Source organism: Adiantum capillus-veneris, chromosome 7, assembly GCF_014529385.1.
Source record: "Adiantum capillus-veneris isolate H3 chromosome 7, ASM1452938v2, whole genome shotgun sequence".
NCBI lineage: Eukaryota > Viridiplantae > Streptophyta > Polypodiopsida > Polypodiales > Pteridaceae > Adiantum > Adiantum capillus-veneris.
Genome location: NC_140937.1, coordinates 22,372,827 through 22,392,359, shown reverse-complemented (window position 1 = coordinate 22,392,359; position 19,533 = coordinate 22,372,827). Strand labels below are relative to the sequence as shown.

The window sequence follows — 19,533 nt, the reverse complement described above, 5'->3', positions numbered from 1 at the left end:
TGCGGCGGTTGTTTGCTGCGTGACTCACAGCCAGCAAACCCTCAACAGACATCCATCATCTCTGACAATACATCCCATGTGGAAGTACCTACAATGTTAGGATGAAATCTGGAATATCAAGCAGAAAACACAAGCTACCTGATGAACTAGTGGATGTCGCCTACAGTCTGCGTGTAGGTGCGCCCATGTCGTATGTGACACGCCTCCAAGAACTGTAAGCCGTCCTTCGTTGTGTAGATAGCCACAAATCAGCACTCTGGAAGTGCAGATATCCTCAACACTTGCAGTCGTAGTCCGAAACCCCAAATTTGCAGAGTCGGATCTGCACCCGCCAAGACCACGTAGTCGAAAATGGCCTGCGTAGATCTTTGTCGAAGCCGAACGGTGGTCGAGATGACCTCAGAATGAAATTCTGAGAACACCGAGGCCTTCGGCCTCGCCCACAGGAATTGGGACCGTGTCTTCGTCTGTCGAATCTCACTCCAATCTGAGCAGGTGACTCTGGCTACCTGCAAATGCTGCCCCGAGCCTCCATCTGAGCTCTGATACCAGTTGAAGGAGTACGAGCGGAAGTGCAACGCGAGAGAGAGTGCGAGAAGAAGAGCACGACGATATGGTGAACTCGCTCTACTGTAATGTGTAGAGCATAGTGAGTTCTTATTAGGTTTTAACAAAAGAATATGTGTACATACCTGGCGGCCTGCCCACTTACTTGGGCGACCACATTGGGCTTTATAGCCCAACACTATGTATGTAAAAAATGAACAGGGATCAACAGACGTGAATAGGCACATCACATGATGACCGACCTCTGCCAGTTATCGAGTTTACCTAATGAAATGCAAATAGCATATATATTCTTTGACCTCTTGTGCATCTACATGCTTCTTGCTCTCTTTTATGGTCATGAAGTAAGATGGGGAGTGCTTATTACAATATTTATTAGGAGCTAGCTGGTGAGATTGACAACATGTTTACACTCTTTCTTTATTGCATTTTTTTCCCTTAACATGATGGAAAATTGATATAAAGTTTTCTAGGATGCCAACCTAAACCATATTGAGCATTTCCTTTTATCATGAATGACCACGAACCTTCACGATGCTCTTTTATTGTTTGAGAGAAAATTCTTGGGTTTTTTGAGTTTTTCAATTGAAGTTTGTGGATTGATATGAGTGATACATAGTAGTGTGCCACCACTAACCATATCAAGTAAGAATATCAATTCAAAGTTTGATCGTAGAATGCATGATCATTAACCATGATGCATGCTCTCTTGTTTTCTTGGTTTGAGAGAAGGGTTGGTTTTTGTACATATTTCAAGTGAAATGATATTTTAAAGCTATGGAATCTTGCAGGATGTCAATAATACCCATGATGAGATAGGTTTACAATTCAAAAATGGATTAAAATCATGCAAGATCATGAAGTGCATGCTCTACATTCAGCATGGGTGCGATACTTGTTAGTTTATAACAAGTTTAAGCATGCAATTGTCATATTCACATGAAAAATCTAATTTGGTTGCATCAAAATTCGTGGTTATGCTTGCAAGAGTATGTTATTTTTCTTATTCTAGTCTTCATACATTGCTAGTTGAGGATTTTGATACCATATGCTTGCAAGTGTATAACTTGTATCAAGATTCTACTTTGGTTTGTTTAAATAAACTATTAGAGCTAGTCCAATTGATGGTCGAGGATTTTGGCTATGATTTTATGATTGTTCCAAGTTGGGTTTTTGTTATTAGTTCATGTCCTTGTGTTACTAGAAGGAGTTTGTTAGCTCTTAGCTACTTCAAGGAGTTTGCTACTAGAAGTGACAATTAGCAATGTCTCGTATTTTTGTATCTTGCTATTGTGATGGCAAAGAGGGATACTATAGGTGGTCTTTTCCCACATGAATAAACATATCCTCCCACTATCAACAAGTAGTATATTGTTGTAGTTCAAGGAAAGAAGTTGATAGTAGAATCTCAACAAATCCACAGTCTCTTCTCCATATATGCTCTCTTGGTCATCCCCATGCTCTAGATGGGTGGAGAGGATACTCAAAGTTTACGCTTCATTTGGTAGCTATGAATGTAGATTTTGGTATGTATGTTTGTACTATGAAGGATGAAATGCTTTACCTTATATTGCTCAAAATAGAGAACCTATATTGCACTGAGTCTACTCTAGGTGTTGCTTCTTCCTCACAAATGAAGATCTTCTCTCCTACGCGATATAGTTTATGGGACGGAACTTGTACCCTCCAAAGCCATTCATTAGTGCCGTTTATCTAAAAAATGTGTTTCGTTTGTGCCTTCATAGGGATCGATCTCTCCCCTTGATAAAGGTATCAAAGACCATTTTCATTTCTCGTAATATCTATTCGGTATCCAGAAGGTTCCGTCTGCTTAAACCCTCGGCTCAACGTCTGTGGTTTGAGTTGTGGAGCTTGCGATGGCTGCCGTTCTTTCAGAAGACGTGGTAGAACTCAAAGCTCTGCTCAAACAAGCTACGCGACCCCATGTGCAGAGTCTTATATCCTCCGAGATACAGACATTAGAAAAGGTGAGTAACATCATCCCGTTATGTGCTTTTATCTTCTTCTGTCAAATATCGAAGCTCAAGCTGGGGATGATGCATTGAGGTTCCGATGCATTGATGCTTTTGATGAACGTGCTGAAAGGGGTTTGCAGTCGCGATGAATGCCTCATAAATTAGTGGCAGCTCTCGGGTGCCTTCATTGTTTAACAGGAGTGAAATTATGTTTGCATCTTGAACGTTCATAGCTATCTGTGATATGTCAATGATCTCCTAAAGGGGTTTTGATTGCATATGAGAGCCATGAACTCTTGCAAGGTGTGGTTTTAGGTCCGCTTCTTTGACTTGTTATTTAGTCGATGTTTTCTTTTTGCAGGTAGCAGCCTTGTCCGCCCAGAATCAAGGGAAAGCCACATTACTTCATACTACGAAAACAGTGCCTGAAGTGCGATATACAAGCTTGTCAAGTTTTAGCTGGGATCAGGATGTTGAAAAGTTAAAGGTGACCAATCTTGTGCTTTCTGCTTGTGTTGTGGGGCGCCATCTAAATTCGTGAAGCCTGAGATATCTGTATGAATCAAGAATTAAAGTTTATGCATTCATGCCGGTGTAAGAAACTTCGAAGAAGGTGAGCTCCTGTAGATTTGTAATACGAGTTTATCATTAGGGTATTCTTTGTGAGGCAGGGTTGCCCTTTTAAAACAAAATTTGCAGGAATTCTCCAACTTTTAACCAGGTTGAGTGTCTTTTCTTTTTGGAAGTTAACGAAATAGTGAAGCTGGCCATTCAAGAGCAAGCCTGCTGGGTCTGCAGTAGTCTCCAGTGTATTATTTGATTCCCTGTGCTGGCATACATCCATCATCTTATTATCGGTTAATTGGCCCACACCAGTTTATTCTCTAGAAACTGTTGTTTTGTCCAAGCGGGTGTCTTTTGAATGTAGTGGCCTGTGTTTCATGGGTCGGAATGATGCGTTGCTCTGGGGTTCAAAACCCATCCTCTCATTTATTGTCTTTAACAAGGTGTCTGAACTTGTTCAGATCTATATTTCTCTTCAAGGGGCCTCCAAGGAGAAAATTGATATGGATTTTAAGGCAAGGTCCTTGGAGCTGAAGGTCCATGATATTGATGGCAAGAATTATCGTTTGGGTGTGCCGTGTCTGTGTAAAGCTATCGTACCTGAGAAATGTAGTGTCATTGCTAAGCCTACTCGGATTACCATTATTTTGAAGAAGCTGGACAAGGGCACCTGGCAGGATCTTCATGGGAAGGAAGACAAGGTGAGATTAAAAAACTTTCAAATGCTGGTCTTTCGTTGGCTATGCTTGATTAGTCTTCTGCTTTCCTCTATGCATATGATGTGAAATGAGCTGCTGCTCAGATTGAGGATGCATATCTTTTCCAAGGGGGTGTACATTTTGGAAAGGATGCGTAAAGACTTATTTTTTCTGTTAATATGCATAAGAGTGTGTTTTTGATGTTTGTTTGCGCTCTTTGTGGAAATACACGGAATTCCCTTTTTATTGTCACAGTCGAAGCTGCGGAGTGATGATAAAGAACCCATGTCTGGGCTCATGCAAGTAATGAAGGTGAGTGTTGATCACCTTGGCTAGGCTGAAGTCGGTTGTTACCTGAATGATTGATATCTGTGCGCCAAGTTTCGATGTTGGCAGTTTGACATGCTCTTCTTTTATTGCAGAATATGTATGATGACGGTGATGATGAGATGAAAAGAAATATTGCCAAAGCTTACTCAGAAGCACGAGAAGGAAAGTCCCCTGGAATGAGGAATTTTTAAGTTTTGCGACTTTGTACTATATAAAGCCAAGAGCTTCATAGTAGGACAGGTGGTTTGGGGTCATGGTGAGAGTCCATGGTAGTTCTTTTGGACACATTGCTAATGGTTTTATATTTTTGTCTGGAAGTAGATCCATCCACTTGATTGTTGATACAGCGGTTGTGATTGGTTCAAAGAACTACTGTAATGTTTCTTTACAGGAAGGAACAATAGAGTTCTCTCAATGACTATTATTCTGGGTGCACGCTGTGGTTTTGTGTGTGATGTATATGCCATTTGTACCAAACAGTTGCAATATTTGTGTGTGTGTGTGTGTGTGTGTGTGTGTGTGTGTGTGTGTGTGAGAGAGAGAGAGAGAGAGAGAGAGAGAGAGAGAGAGAGAGAGTAATGCTCCAAGTCGCTAAACTGACTGATGTCAGTGTTGAGAGAGAGAGAGAGTTATCCTCCTTGTTGCGAAACTGACTGTGATGTCAGTCTGCTTAGAAGTCCAAACTTGTGCATCATGGAAAAGGCTGCTAAGTTATGTCCCTCTTTTTGATTTGTCTGAGGAAGTGATTCTTGGAATCTGTAGGTGAAGCGTTTGTTCATTCATGTCTAATTTTTATGTGTTTCAGAATCATATGTTTCTTGCCATCCATGAAGATTTAGTAGACTACTGGTCAACATCATGTTTTCTTTACTCTCTATCATGGTAGTGATAAGTTGATATTAGATGGTGCACTAGCTTAAAAGGCTTAAAAGTGATGAAAAGTTATAAACGCTTATTCTTCAACTTTGCTTGGAGAGATGGGTCATCAATGTGGCTTGGCTGTGGACCTTTGCTAAGTAGGACATGTAGGCAATCTCTCCTATTTCTAGTGATGGAAACATTTTCTCACAATTTGATAAATCCTCCGGCAACATTTAGTTTATTAAATTGCACAATTCTCACGACACTGCATTTTTCAATGGTGTTGTTTGATCTTCCAAATATTGACTTGTTGGAAACCTATGGACTTCATGCATCTGGTTGGAGAGCTTGATGTGCTCAATGTGAGCCAAATTAGCTTGAGGCCCCTCAACATGGAAGTTCTTTCTAGTCAGTGGAGGATGAACCTGGCTGTTACACTAATATTCCAAATACACTTGAAAAGCTCAAGTTTTTTGCAGTTTGTAGCAAATAGTTATCTCAACAATGGCTAGGAAGTTCTTGCCGCCTTTTTGGTGAGCAGTCATCATTGCCTAATTTTGTTGAGGCTACCTATTACCCGTGAGGAGAAAGGGAGCACCCCCTTTCATAAAAATTGCCCCCACCTAATAGTGACTCCTTTCTCTCTCTTATGGCACCAAAAGGAAGCCCCAACACATTTCTCCATCTTAGAATCACCTCCTCTCTCCCTTCTCTCACAATCTGTCTTTCTCCCACACACGCACGTGCTTGTGCACGTGTACACGTCACTTTCATATGTGGCTTACCGTTCTCAGAATGGATACTTTTTGATATTTAACACTACATGGATGGTGGGTATAAATTAAAATGTAGTATGGTAGGGATAAATTAAAAAGGTTTAAGTAGGACATGGATAACAACTGAAAGGTTCAATGACACCTACAATGTGTATACAAGGCTTGCAAGTATGTTGTCTTTTTATATGGACGCAAGTGAAGACTATTTTTACTTAGGATCTTTTGGATTTAGGTGTTTTGTCCATCACTGTTGAACCTGGCCTCTTTCACTTCAGAACAAGCTGTTCTTGACTATCTTGTATACAAAACACTAGAATGATATCTCATTCTCAAAATCAAAAACTAAATTGTATTTGTGCTAATCATTGTCCCTTGTCTTTTGAACTATTATCTTCTTTTGTGTATAAGTCTTAAAACATCAAAACACACATTTTCAAAGAAACAACAAGCTCTCCTTCCTCTTTCCATACTTTAATAGAGGTTATACACTACTCATTGTAGCTTTTAAAGACTCTTTTGAGGGAGAGCAAATATACAATCTATAGCGATGGGGATTCACCACATACATTGGGTGTTTAGAACTCTAGTTTTTTTGCAAAAAATAATGACTTGCAAAGGAAAATTTTGGCACCACAAATAAAAAGAACTTGTATACTTCGCGTTGGCTGAGAAGCCAATAATCTTTATTTTCTCTCTCAATGTTGTTGCAAGCATCCAACACCAGTAGCTATTTTTCGTTTTTTCCATGCGCACATTTTTTCATTTACTATGTATAGATAGATGAGTTCTCTATGAGTTTCAATTTGTATCTGATTGACCAATTTTTAAAAAAACCCTTAAGCATATAAGTGAATTGTAGCTAGATGAGAGATAATTGCGAGGATAATTTAGAGTAGAGGAGGAGGCTATGGAGGTGAAAGCTTGGAGTCACATGTACTCGTTTCACAAATTGGTTAAATACATACATTAAAATTGAATTCTCTTGCTTTTTATTTAAGTTGTGTATTAGGTCTTAATGTGTATATATTAAGAATTATTCGTTCTCTAATCTCTTGACTGTGTATTGTGTGTTTGATTATGGTGTTGTGTGCATGGTATGAGTAGTCCGCAGATTAAGATTTGTGCATATCAATCTCATCGTAACCTCATGAGCTTGTCTGAACTATGTTTAGGATGTGCCTACAAAGATTAATAGAGACTGCAACAAAAAACATTGCGTGATTACCATAAGGGTTAACGTATGTGTGACCACTAATCTTTTTCATTAGTTCTCTCTCTTTTCTATTTTAGATGATCTCATCACAAAAAAAAAGACGAGAAAACAAGAAAAACAAAAAATCACCAAAAATATAATAAGAAAAAGTCCACAAAAATAAAAAAATTCACAAAAAAGGAAAAACTAAAAAAAGTTAAATAAATAAGTTTTTAATAAGATTACAAAAAATAAAAATTTTTATTAAAAATCAATAAAATTTTTAAAAAATAATGAAAACTGTGAAAAACAAATGAAAAGCACAAAAATCATAAAAAAATTTAACTTTTTTTTGAGCACTTTTTCTTCGTGTTTATTTTTGTTTCTTAAATAACAATCCAAAAAAGAAAGAAAAAAATTTATATTTCTTCCCATCATTGCTTCCCCATGCGCATCACACATCCCATATACACCTCATTCACGTGTATCTGCGCACAATTAGACATATGTATATGTCCGAAGAGATCGATTTTGTCAGATTTGAGCTAAATCGCACGCATAGACCTTGCTCTTACACGGATTTTGATTTTGGCTTACAATCTGTCGGTTGACGAGCTTTAGAGCATATTCATATGTGAGATTTTAAATTGGCTTGATTTTAGATGTTGACCACATATTTGCGTACGATTAGAGCCTGATTTACTATGTTGATCGATATTTGATCGCAATTGGACGTAGAGGTGATTTTTAGAGCCAGTTCATACGCAGTCACCCTAGATTAGGGCTTGTCTACCCTTTGATTGCCAGATTACCCACCTTAGCTAGTGCATTCGCACATAGACCTCCGTGACATCGACATTGACAGACTTTGGCGATCATGGATCCTAAGGCCCTGTTTGACAGGCTATTGTGGATTCTGGTGAGCTAGATGGATTGCATATATACATACATATAGACACCAAGGAGAGGTATATCCAGCTTCAGTCCACATACCCTCGTACCTGTTTCCAAATTCTTAGAGCCCAAGCACACCCGCCATTGTCAGATCACCTTCTTGATGGTTTTCGTACATTATATAGACACATGACATATGATAGTCCAGAGAGTATCACGTTAGTCCTTCGTGATGCTCGCACACACCCTTGAGCCACAAACTATATCGTTGCACCTTTTTGACACTGGACCCTTGTATGCTGATGAGGATTCGAGGATATACATGAGAGAGATAGCCAGACCTAGAGGGTATCCTCCCTAAGACATAATTAGTGCTGTCCCACTAGGTTCCTTATGAGGTACCAACCATATGAGCATTTATGATGAGACTACATATACGTTGTTGTGTGGACTACGCTTCTCAGAGTAGTGATGTTGAGTCTATAGTAGACCCAATGATCATACCACCTACACAACCATCTAGGAGATAAGTGTAGAGTGCGTAGGTGATGGAGAAGGTAGGAAAGAAGACTACGCACACACACTAACACACATCGAAATACACACACACACACACACAATCGTTACCCTACAACAGCCATTCAATGTACTGCTCTCACTCTTCTTTTTTTTGAATTATTATCCAAAGTATATTTACAACATAGTATAGTTAGTGTCCGGCCGCCCATAGCACAACGGCCATATTCTTTAACATCATATTCTTTAACACTCCCCCTCAAGCTCAGAATGAGCTTGCATATGATTGATTCCCAATGCTTCACGAAAGTAGCAAAACTTTTCCTTTCCAAGAGTTTTTGTAAATATATCCGCAACTTGATCATTTGTCTTCACATACACCAAATCAATCTCACCTGCCAAAATTTTTTCTCTAATGAAGTGATAATCTACTTCAATGTGTTTGGTGCGAACATGGTAAACTGGATTCTTTACCAACATGATGCTGCTAATATTGTCACAATATATAATGACACTATCAAGATTGTCAAAAACAAAGTCTACCATAAGTACTCTCAACCATGACTCTTCACATGCTGCCAAAGCTGCTCCATGATATTCAGCTTCTGTACTTGATAATGCTACAGTTAATTGCTTCTTGCTACTCCAACTTATTTTACCATTGCCAATGGAAAATGCATAACCGCTTGTAGATCTTCTATCCATAAAATCTCCTGCCCAATCTGCATCTGTGTAACCATAAAGGCAAAGCTTCCCATTCTTTTCATAAAACATTCCATAACTGACAGTGGATTTCACATATCTCATAATCCGTCTCACTGCATCAAGATGACTTTTACATGGCTTTTGTATGAATTGACTCACAACACCCACTGCATAACTCAAATCTTGCCTTGTTATTGTCAAGTAAATAAGACTTCCAACCATCTTGCGATACATAGTGACATCCTCAATGTAATGTCCATCATCAATCAACTTCACATTTTGATCAAGAGGTGTATCAACCGGTTTGCACGCTGTCATTCCATACTTCTCAAGCATAGCCAATGAGTATTGTCTTTGTATCATCCAAATTCCTAATAAAGTGTCGATAGTTTCAATTACCAAAAAATATCTCAACTCACTAAGGTCCTTCATGTGAATTCTCTCAACAAACTCTTCTTGACATGCAAAATTTTCTCATCATGACTTCCAGTGAGAATCAAGTCATCAACATAGATAACAATAACAACGATCTCTCCATCAAAATGCTTCAAAAACAATGAGTGATCTGCAGTAGACTGTTTAAATCCAATCTTCTTCAAGAATCTGGTTATCTTTTCATACCAAGCTCTAGATGCTTGCTTCAAACCATACAATGCTGCCTTCAACTTACACACATAATATGGAAACTCTGGATGTTGATAACCCTCTGGCTGTATCATATAAACTTCTTCTTCCAAATCACCATTCAAGAATGTAGTATCGACATCCATTTGCCGTAACTTCCAACCGAACATACTTGCCATTGCTATCACCAATCTGACTGTTGTCATCTTTGCAACTCGACTAAATGTCTCATCATAATCAAGACCTTTTGTTTGTGCATAACCTTTAGCAACAAGACTCGCTTTGTATCTTTCCACACTACCATCTGACTTGCACTTGACTTTGTATACCCATTTTGAACCAATTGCTTTCTTTCCACTTGGCTATCAAACCAAATCCCAAGTGTCATTCTTCACAAGAGCATCCATCTGATCATCCATAGTTGACTCCCATTCTGATTTTCCAATTGCCTCTTTAAAACATGTAGGCTCTTTATGTTGCACACGTGAAACCATGTATGCATAATGTGTACGCATGTAACCGTTGTATGTCAATCTATCAACTGGATACCACACCCTCTCTGATCTTCTCAACTGCGGTGCACTCTTCTCTTCAACTCTTGCATATGGGGGTACATATTTCTTAGCATGCTTACTGCCAAGTGTCCTCAAATGTGGTAAACCATGCTCTTCATCAAAGCTTTCATCTCCGGAACTCTCCTCAACCACTTTCTTCTTGCCTTTCTCGTCTTGCTTCTTATCTCGCAAATGACCGCTCCATGGGTTGACACTTCCTGTACTCTCCTCTGCCATATGTGGTCCTGAAATAGTTCTTGTTGATGGTCGTGGCTTATCAACAACATGACGCACATTCTCTTGCTCCTCATACTCATCTTCTATCATCATTGGCTTTGGTTTATACCATGGTTCATGCTCACAAAATCTGACATCTCTACTGACATAAACTTGTCTTGTCGTAGGATCATAGCACTTGTAACCTTTCTTTTCAACTGGATAGCCCAAGAATATACACTTCACTGCCTTTGGCTCCATCTTCTTTCTTGCTTCATTTGGCACATGAACATAGCAAACACATCCAAAAACTTTCATGTAGGAAACTGTTGGTTTGATCCCATAAAGTCTCTCATAAGGTGAAATTTCATGAATTGCAGCTGTTGGTGTTCGATTTATAATGTGTACTGCTTCAGCCCAATATGTTAATGGCATATTCATCTCATTCATCATGGCTCTTGCAATCTCTGCTATGACTCTATTCTTTCTCCCAACAACTCCATTTTGTTGTGGTGTGTATCTGCAAGTAATCTGTCTTCTTATGCCTTGTTCACATAAGTAATCATCAAAATTGTGTGACATGTACTCTCCCCCTCCATCTGTACGTAGGCATTTGATTTGACAACCATTCCCTTTCTCAACCATAACTTTGAACTCCAAGAATACCTCGAATGCCTCTGACTTTGCCTTTAGAAAGTAAACCTATGTCATTCTGATGTAATCATTTGTGAATGTGATAAAATATCGACAACCATTCGGTGTAGCATGATCACAAGGTCCCCAAATATCTGAATGAACAATTTCCAAAGGACTTTGGCTAATTCTCCCCCTCTTTGGAAATGGTAAACGAGATTGCTTTCCAAATTGACAAGCTTCACAAACATGATCAAAATTCAATATGCCAAACTTTGGTAATCCACGTACAATTTGATTTGATTGCATATGCTTTAGTCTTCTAAAATTGACATGACCAATCCTCTTATGCCATAACTTTGCCCAATCATCTTGAGTGGCTGATTTGTTTGCATACATACCGCTGTGTAAACATGGATCTCCAGCTTCCAATGAGAATAAGCAACCTTTCTTTCTTCCACGTGCCAATATCTTGCCTGGTTTGCCTTTGTGAAACTCCTCTATGAAGTAGCCATAACGATTAAAACGGACTTGCAACCCTTGATCTGTCATTTGTCCAACTGATGCTAAATTATTTGTGATTGAAGGAACATATAGAACATCTCCCAATGTGTTGTATGTCCTGTCTTTTTCTAGCAATGGAACTGAACCAATGAACCAACATGCGTAATCCTATGCATAGTATCATCACCTATAGCGACAAACTCATCCTCTTATAATTTCTCTTTTTTGTCAAACCATTCACCATGATATGTCATATGATTTGTGGCACCATTATCTAAATACCAATCATCTGTATGATGTGGCTCCACCATGCTTCCAACAACATGCTCCATAGGAAATAAATGTCCACTCGATCTATTGTCATATATATTTTGATCATGAGGTTTGTATCCAACAAAGTTTCCTCTATGTCTGCCATAACCCCGGCCTCTTCCACCACGGTCACGATTTTGATTTAGCCTTGTGTAACACTCTCTTTTTAAAGTGACCATAAATGCCACATCTGTTACAGTATCTATCTCTTTGAGGATGTACAAATTGTCCACCTCCATGTCCACGAGGTTGGGCTCTCCCCCTGTCTCAATGGCTGTAATCATTGTAACTTTGACTTTGTTGGTTTTGCCATTGACCTCTTCTAGCATTGTTTCCACGATCATAGTTTCCTCTTCCACCTCTATTGTTTCCACGACCTCTAGAGTAAAAAACATGATCTCTGGAATTTTTTTTTGATGTAGAAGGACCTGGCTTGCCTAACTTCACCTCTTCTTGTAAACAAAGGTTTACTAACTCTTCAAAACCAGGCATGTGTCCTCGAACAGATATAGATGTATCCAATGACTTGGATTCTGGTCCCAAACCATTCAATGTCACTGAAACTAAGTCATCATCTGGAACTTCAACATTAATTCTCGCAAGATCTTCCTGTATTTGCTTTATCTCTGTCACATAATCTGATATGGATCTATTTCCTCGCCATACACAATGTAACCTTTGCTTCAAGTGAACTTTTCATGGTTCTGTATTGGAGCTGTTCATCCTTGCTAGTATCTCCCATGCTTCCTTTGGAGATTGAGCCTTCTTCACATGTGGTATAAAGAAGTCGCTAATGCATAGTGAAATCCAATGCATCACTTTCCTTGAATTCTTGATCCACTTCTTGTAAGCTTCTACTCCTGCTTGCCATGTTTTATATGCTTCAACATTCTCTCTGTTTGGTTCCAAATCAACCTCGGGACACTCAGATTTGGAGGTTGGGATACATGGATCGTGATCCATGTTCCACCACCAAATCACACTGTGATGACATGGCCTGAAAGATGTTGGCTTGTTGAGTACCCTGACCAAACCTTTTTGAATTTTGAGTGCTTTTACCCCCTCTGCTAGCCTTAGAAAAATTGCAAAACCTTGAGTATGATTTTGATTGATGTGGATTGTCGGGTGTTTTTTGTGTTGTTTTGCTTACATACACTTGTCAACAGAGGTACATATATCATACCTGTCAAATCTAGTGCAAATATATGGCTTTGAGTGCTTGTAACAAGCAAGAATCCGTAGGTTCCCTAAGTCGCAAAAGAAGTAAAGCTAGCCCTCTCTCTCCTCTCTCTCTCTCTCTCTCTCTCTAACTCTAGCAAATGCAAATGAGGCCTATCTTTCCCTATTTTGCCTTTATATATCCGACTTACCCAAAATCTCAAGTTCACTCTTAGCTTCTTTGCCTTGATTACTCATTATAAATCACCTTCAGCTCAAATGACTCGTCATTTGGAATTTTTGTTGGAGGATGTTATCTCAGCCTCATAACCCCCATTAGGAACTCTAGTTGGAGTTCTCTTTGTGGCTCTCTCCTCATGACGCACATCTCTTGCTTCTGTCGTCATGGTATCTGGAACACTCATTGTATATACCATGCTAGGAGCTTCATTGTCCCTATAAGTAGTCATTGTGTGTTGGGTTTCAAGCCCATGCATGCAGTGCACCTCCAGTTTGCATGCAGTTTTGCATGAATTTCTTCATGGCAAGTCTTTCCTATATATGTAAAGATTTTTAATCAATCAAAAGAGCATGGCTTATTTTTTCTTGGTGTCGATTTCTCTTCTTGATCTCTCTCATTCCCTCTTCTCCACGCTCTCAAGAAACCATGGCTCCCACCCGTTGGCATCCTCCCTAGCCACAAGCCTTACAAGTGGTATCAGAGCCTAGGTGGTGTTCGGGCTAGCCTCTCAAAGGAGAAGGAGGCGGAGAAGGAGTTGAAAATTGCAAAGAATAAGAGGTCGGCTAGGGCATAGTCAAGAAGTTGGCAAGCCTTTTGTGCTGCATCTCAAAATGTAGGCACAATTGCTGCAGGAGGCAAAGCACTCTACATACGGCATTTCAAAATGCAAGGGAGTCCTCTACATAGTTATATACATTTCGAAACACAGCGCAAGGTAGTTTGCTTGGAAGTTTTGATTGCATTGGACAAGCTTATCAAAGCGCTGCTACGCATTGAAGGCTCAACATTGCAGCACAAAGCCCATCGGTTACCAACTTTTTAGAATGTTGCCATTTGTGGTGCTTTGCAAATAGCTCTTGCTTAAGCAATTGATGGGTGAATCCTCACGTGGTTGGCAATAGTCTTTGTCACCAAGATCTTCTTGAAGACTTCAATATGGCATCAGAATTTGACAAGTTTGATAGATGCGGCCAATTTACATCGTCAATTGGAGAATTTTTGGCTTCCAATCCTCCAAAGCTTTCAAAATTCTGATGTATTTTTTACCAGCACAAGTATATAGAAGATTTTCTTTGAGAATGTGCTGCAAGACTTTGCAAATTGTTTTTTACCAATCTAGTGTCATAGACTTATGGTTTTATGGTCAACACTATCATTTATGTTTTGTCAAAGCTTTGTTTTATCCTATAAATTGTCTGTTATTGTCATGTAGTCAAAATTGTACAGGTTATAAACACTACCACATATAAGTGGTAAGACCTCCCAAAAACAACTTCTCTCAGCCTGTTGTCCCACTTCTCATGAGGTTATTAGGTACACCTAAACCGAAGGTTCAGAAGTGAACCAAAAACTCCATATGTTGATAGTTATTTTTGGCCTACACCCCATGTGTTTGAAGGGGGCTTCATTGTCATAGCACCAGGTTATGGGTATACCAAAATCCTTGGTTGTGTTTATGAGTATACAAAAACTCATGGTGGTTAAGGGTAAACCTAAAACTCTAGTGTCATGAGAATGGTGGTCAGTCTAGTTTGGGCTTACGGGGGGATTGTTGGGTTTCAAGCCCATTAACTATGGGAAGACTCCCCTATAGCATGCAATGCACCTCCAGTTTGCATGCAATTTTGCATGGCAAGTCTTCCTATATATGTAAAGCTTTTTAATCAATCAAAATAGTGTGGCTTATTTTTGCTTGGTGTCAATATTTGTTTTCTCTCTCTCTCTCTCTCTCTCTCTCTCTCTCTCTCTCTCTCTCTCGTTCCCTTCTCTGCATGCTCTGATTGGCATCCTCCCTAACCAATGAGCCTTTCAACTGGAACCCTTGGACCCAAGGATCCCATCAATATAGGCACTAAAAACTACGGTTGACTCAATGAGTTAGTAATTCTAGTTCTCTCAGGACTCATTCTTTTTGTTTCTGGTCTGGTCTTTGATACAGTAGGTTTGAACATGCTAGGAGGTGATATAATACTAATGGAGTGGGCCTCCAAAGTACTTATATCTCTCAAGTTCTCTCCGGTCTACTATCAAAATACCTTTGTCCATACATATCAAGCATGATTATATGGATATCTCTGTCTCAATGTATGGAAAAACATACAATCATTTGTGCTCTCTAGGGCTCATTGCACTTGTAATATTACATTTTCTCACCATTATTCTACTTGTATATCCCCACATGAGTGTTTTTTGTTTTGACTCATATCATTTCATTAACTCGCCTTAGTTTTGCATTTGGAATATCCAACTTAGGCGGCTTATCATCTGGTTCTATGTCAACTTTGTCTTTTGTGCCTGGCATTCCCCATTTATCCACAATATAGGGATTTTGCACAACTAGATACATTATCCCCTCATCATTGAAGTATCGATCACCATTATAGTCCATGGGCACTAGGTCCTTGAATTCACTAGGTCTCTCCTCTAACTTTACTTAGTAGTAGCAATCCATACCATCTTTGGAAATTTTGGACTTTGGTTGCCTTCAAATATATTTCAAGTGTAGTTGTTTCATTGTTGGTGCTCGTTGGGACGGTCCCGCACCCATGTTTGTTCCCTTCTTTGAAACTCGCTCTATTGAATCCCTCAGCCATGTAGATATAAGATCTCTCCGAGGACGTATCAGATAGACTTTCCTCAGTCATCATCGGCTCTAAGGGAGCCAATGGTCTTTGATTCACACTCTTTTCAATAGAAATGCTGCTAGCTTGGTCTTCTACAGTAGGGTTTCTAATTGGGTAGAATCTACCCGATCTCAAATACATCAAGAAACAAGCACTCTTGCAAAACCCTGACATGTTACCTCTTTAAATGCTTCCAAATCTTCAACTCCAAATCATTTCAAGCCGCAATGCTCTAGCCCTTGCAATCTGCACAACAAACACTTGATGGCTATGAGCTCACAGCTGCTCTGTTAGTCATAATTCTTGAATTGACAAAACAATTGTGCTTTTGGCACAAAACATAGTTTAGCTTGCAAAATCCTCAAATGATATCCAATTTAAATTTTGAAAAGACCACTAGTCTTCTTATGACTAGATCTAGCTATGATACAATTTTGGCAAAACATAATTCTTGAATTGACAAAACAATTGTGCTTTTGGCACAAAACATATTTTAGCTTGCAAAATCCTCAAATGATATCCAATTTAAATTTTGAAAAGACCACTAGTCTTCTTATGACTAGATCTAGCTATGATACAATTTTGGTCTCAATCGGTGACAAGGGAACATGGATCGCGATCCATGTACCTTAGTGGCAGAATGTGATGAAACCTTACACACAACTTGCCCTTGGTACCCTAACACCAGCTATGCAATTTTGTGGGATTTGAATTTGATTAGGTCAGCTAAAAGTCAAGCCCTAGGTCAGACTTTGTGATTTTTCACTTTGAAGGTTCTTGGTCCTTTTGGTCTACTTTTTGGATTCTTTTTTCAATCTTTCTTTGGGAAGTAATGTTTCCAATGATCACTGCTATAGACTGGAGAAGTCTCTACCAAAAATCTCAAAAGGGGGACATGGATCACGATCCATGTTCCATCGCTTCTAGACTTGGGATTTGGTGAGCTGATAGAATATGATGTTTGTAGCCTATCCCCAAAATATTTTTGAATTTGGATTAGTTTTTGTTAGACAAAAGTGAAATCTTGGGTTTATTCTAGCGATTTTTGGCTATCTTCTGATTTTGCCCTCTTTGGGTCACCTTTTCAACTCTTTTTGCCAATGTGTCTTTACGATATATATATCTATATGCCCTAGGTACTCGTTGTTCAATTTTCAATCAAAATATCTAATGAGGTATACGGTGATCCATGTTTCACAAACTTTTGACATGCATTTTTTTTAGCTTGTAGTCTATGCTGTTTGGAAGTAATTCCCAAAATCATTTTTGGATTTGGATCATAAAAATTTGAAAAATCCCAATTTTTCGTCAGCTGGACTGACTTTAGATGACTTTTCACAATTTCCTTGTTTGAGTGTGTTTTTTATTTGAATTCTATCGTAAAATCTGGTTTCACTTGATTGAAGTCAACAGGTATTAGCAGATGGTCTCAGTTCTACACTAATCTGTCTCTAGGGTACATAGATCATGATCCATGTTCCACCATAGAATATAATGAAACTTATTAGTTTGCTTCTAGTGAGTTTTCTAAAGCCCTTGAGCACCAAATTTTTGAGTTTGGATCGGCTTTTAGGTATCTACCATCAATCAATCATATCAAGGTACCAAATAAAGCATGTTTATTAACAAACCTGGCTTTGTTGCATGTGTAAACAACCATCCGTTAAAGTTGTTTAACAATACTTGTAACCTTAACAAGTCTTACTAGGTATCCGATAATTTTTTTCCACTGAAATTTTTCCTAATACGACGTGCTCAAAATGGTCTAATAAACGGATCCGACCAGCACCTAGGGACTTTGTCGTGACACATAATTGAAATAACAGGTGCCAGTGTCAGTCCTAGAAACTCATAATCTCCACATGTGGAATATGTCTCAGATAAGGATGTCAAAAAAATGACATCCTTCAAGTACAAGATGTACTTGTGTATGGAGGTAATTGCAAACACTTAGCGAAATGAGTGAGAGGGACCCTCATAACACTTGCTCCACACTAGCTAAACCAAACTGCATGCGTTCTTAGACCATGTTGTATCTTTTTTGACAACATGTGCCAAACAAAACCTATTATGTAGGTCCATAATTGCAGGGTGCATAAATGTAGCTGGTACACTATTGTTCCAAAATCTTTGCTCCTACATGAGAGGATTTCCATTATCCAAGCAAAAAAAAGCAAGCAACGTTGTCAGGAGTTTTTTGGAGCAAGGGATTGCGCATATGTACATACACATGCATGGTGCATCAAATAAAGGACCATTTTCCAGATCCAGGTGGTTATGTGAGGCCCACATGTGTACAGGTAGGACAGGGTGTACATAATGCATCGATTTTCAATATTACCAGTACCAGTGTGTTTTTTCTACAATAAGGAGAAGTTGGTAGCGTGTAAAACTTCTCGAGGAAGCTATCCGCGGGCCGACGACATGAGGTAAGCAGGTGCGTCAGATGGCATCTAGTGGCGTCAGGAGGCCGAACGGGGTCAATACTTTCACGTGGATGAGTACGGACACAACGTGGATGTTTTCTTGTGATAATTATGCAAAAAGGTCATCATGAGGACCATACTTTGGGGCCACTTCACGTGGTGGCGGGATGCATTATTGAAAAAAGCTGAGTGCCAGGTGTGCGGATGATGCAAAAAGGTGACAACTATGCACTACGAGGTCAGTTTTTGGCCTGTTCGGGGTCCGTTTGAGGTCATCTAAAAGGCCAAGGGTGCCCAAGTGATAAAGCTAAGTGTGGGAACTAAAAAAACTAAGAGAAAACCAGAAAAAATGTGGAGAAGAGAGGAGGAACAGCCGCAACTGTGTTTTTGGGGTTTTGGAGCGTGTTTTGGCCGTAAACTGCTCATCCGAGGTCGGATTTGAGCACTTTGACATTGTAGATTGGGGTTTTGGGCCGTTCCGGACGCAATGGCTCTGTCCATTTTGCCAAATTTCTCATTGTTTTTCTGCTGTTTTGGCTGTGTAAGTTTCTCCTATGAGCGAAGCTTCTTCTCCAGTTTGTGATTGTATCTGGCTTATTTTACCCATATTGTGTGAGCTATTTGCCCCATTGGTGTTGGCCCAAGCTCATTTGTATCTAAACATCAGAAATTCTCCCCTTTTGAGATGAGTTTTTTGGGTGTGTGTGTGTATCTCTCTGTGTGTGTGTGTGTGTGTATCTCTCTGTGTGTTGTGTGTGTGTGTGTGTGTATCTCTGTGTGGAGTGGGTAAACGGATCGTCTCTCTCCTCTCACTCCATAGGTGTGTTCCCTGTCTCGGTCAGGTGTGTTGTGTAAGCCAAGTGGTGCCCCCTAGTGTGTGTGTGTGTATCATTCCAAGAGTGTGTGTCGGGTCATTATAGAGGCGCTGTGTGTGTTTTCCTCCCGCTCACATTCTTTTGGTGCCCCCACGGAGGATCTTCTTCGAGTACCTTCTGCTTCGAGCTTCAAGCTTCGAGATTCGGGATTATAGGTTGCAGGTTGCAAATTACAGGTTACAGGGACAGGTACAGGTACAGGTGATTCACACAGGTACAGGTAGCTGGAGTACAGTGATATACTAGCAGTGATGTCACTTGCAGTTGTTGTGGGTATGCATCACTTG

The 19,533-nt window shown here is 39.5% G+C and overlaps 1 protein-coding gene across 1 annotated transcript; it reads left to right on the top strand.

The window, feature by feature from the left end:
* The first annotated feature begins 2,371 nt into the window (after positions 1-2,371).
* LOC147453545 (uncharacterized) lies at positions 2,372-4,550 on the top strand. Its single transcript, XM_086515710.1, has 5 exons — positions 2,372-2,555; positions 2,905-3,030; positions 3,569-3,808; positions 4,061-4,117; positions 4,228-4,550. Exons 1-5 carry the CDS (start codon positions 2,445-2,447, stop codon positions 4,324-4,326), a joined length of 633 nt encoding a protein of 210 aa, XP_086371836.1. The 5' UTR covers positions 2,372-2,444; the 3' UTR covers positions 4,327-4,550.
* The last annotated feature ends 14,983 nt before the right edge of the window (positions 4,551-19,533 follow it).

What these genes read in the sequence shown, in the direction of transcription:
- LOC147453545 (XM_086515710.1), top strand. Translation starts at nt 2,445, where the DNA reads ATGGCTGCCGTTCTTTCAGAAGACGTGGTAGAACTCAAAGCTCTGCTC. An exon ending in AGATACAGACATTAGAAAAG is followed by an intron (nt 2,556 to 2,904) that starts GTGAGTAACATC and finishes TTCTTTTTGCAG; the next exon opens with GTAGCAGCCTTGTCCGCCCA. An exon ending in TTCATGGGAAGGAAGACAAG is followed by an intron (nt 3,809 to 4,060) that starts GTGAGATTAAAA and finishes TTATTGTCACAG; the next exon opens with TCGAAGCTGCGGAGTGATGA.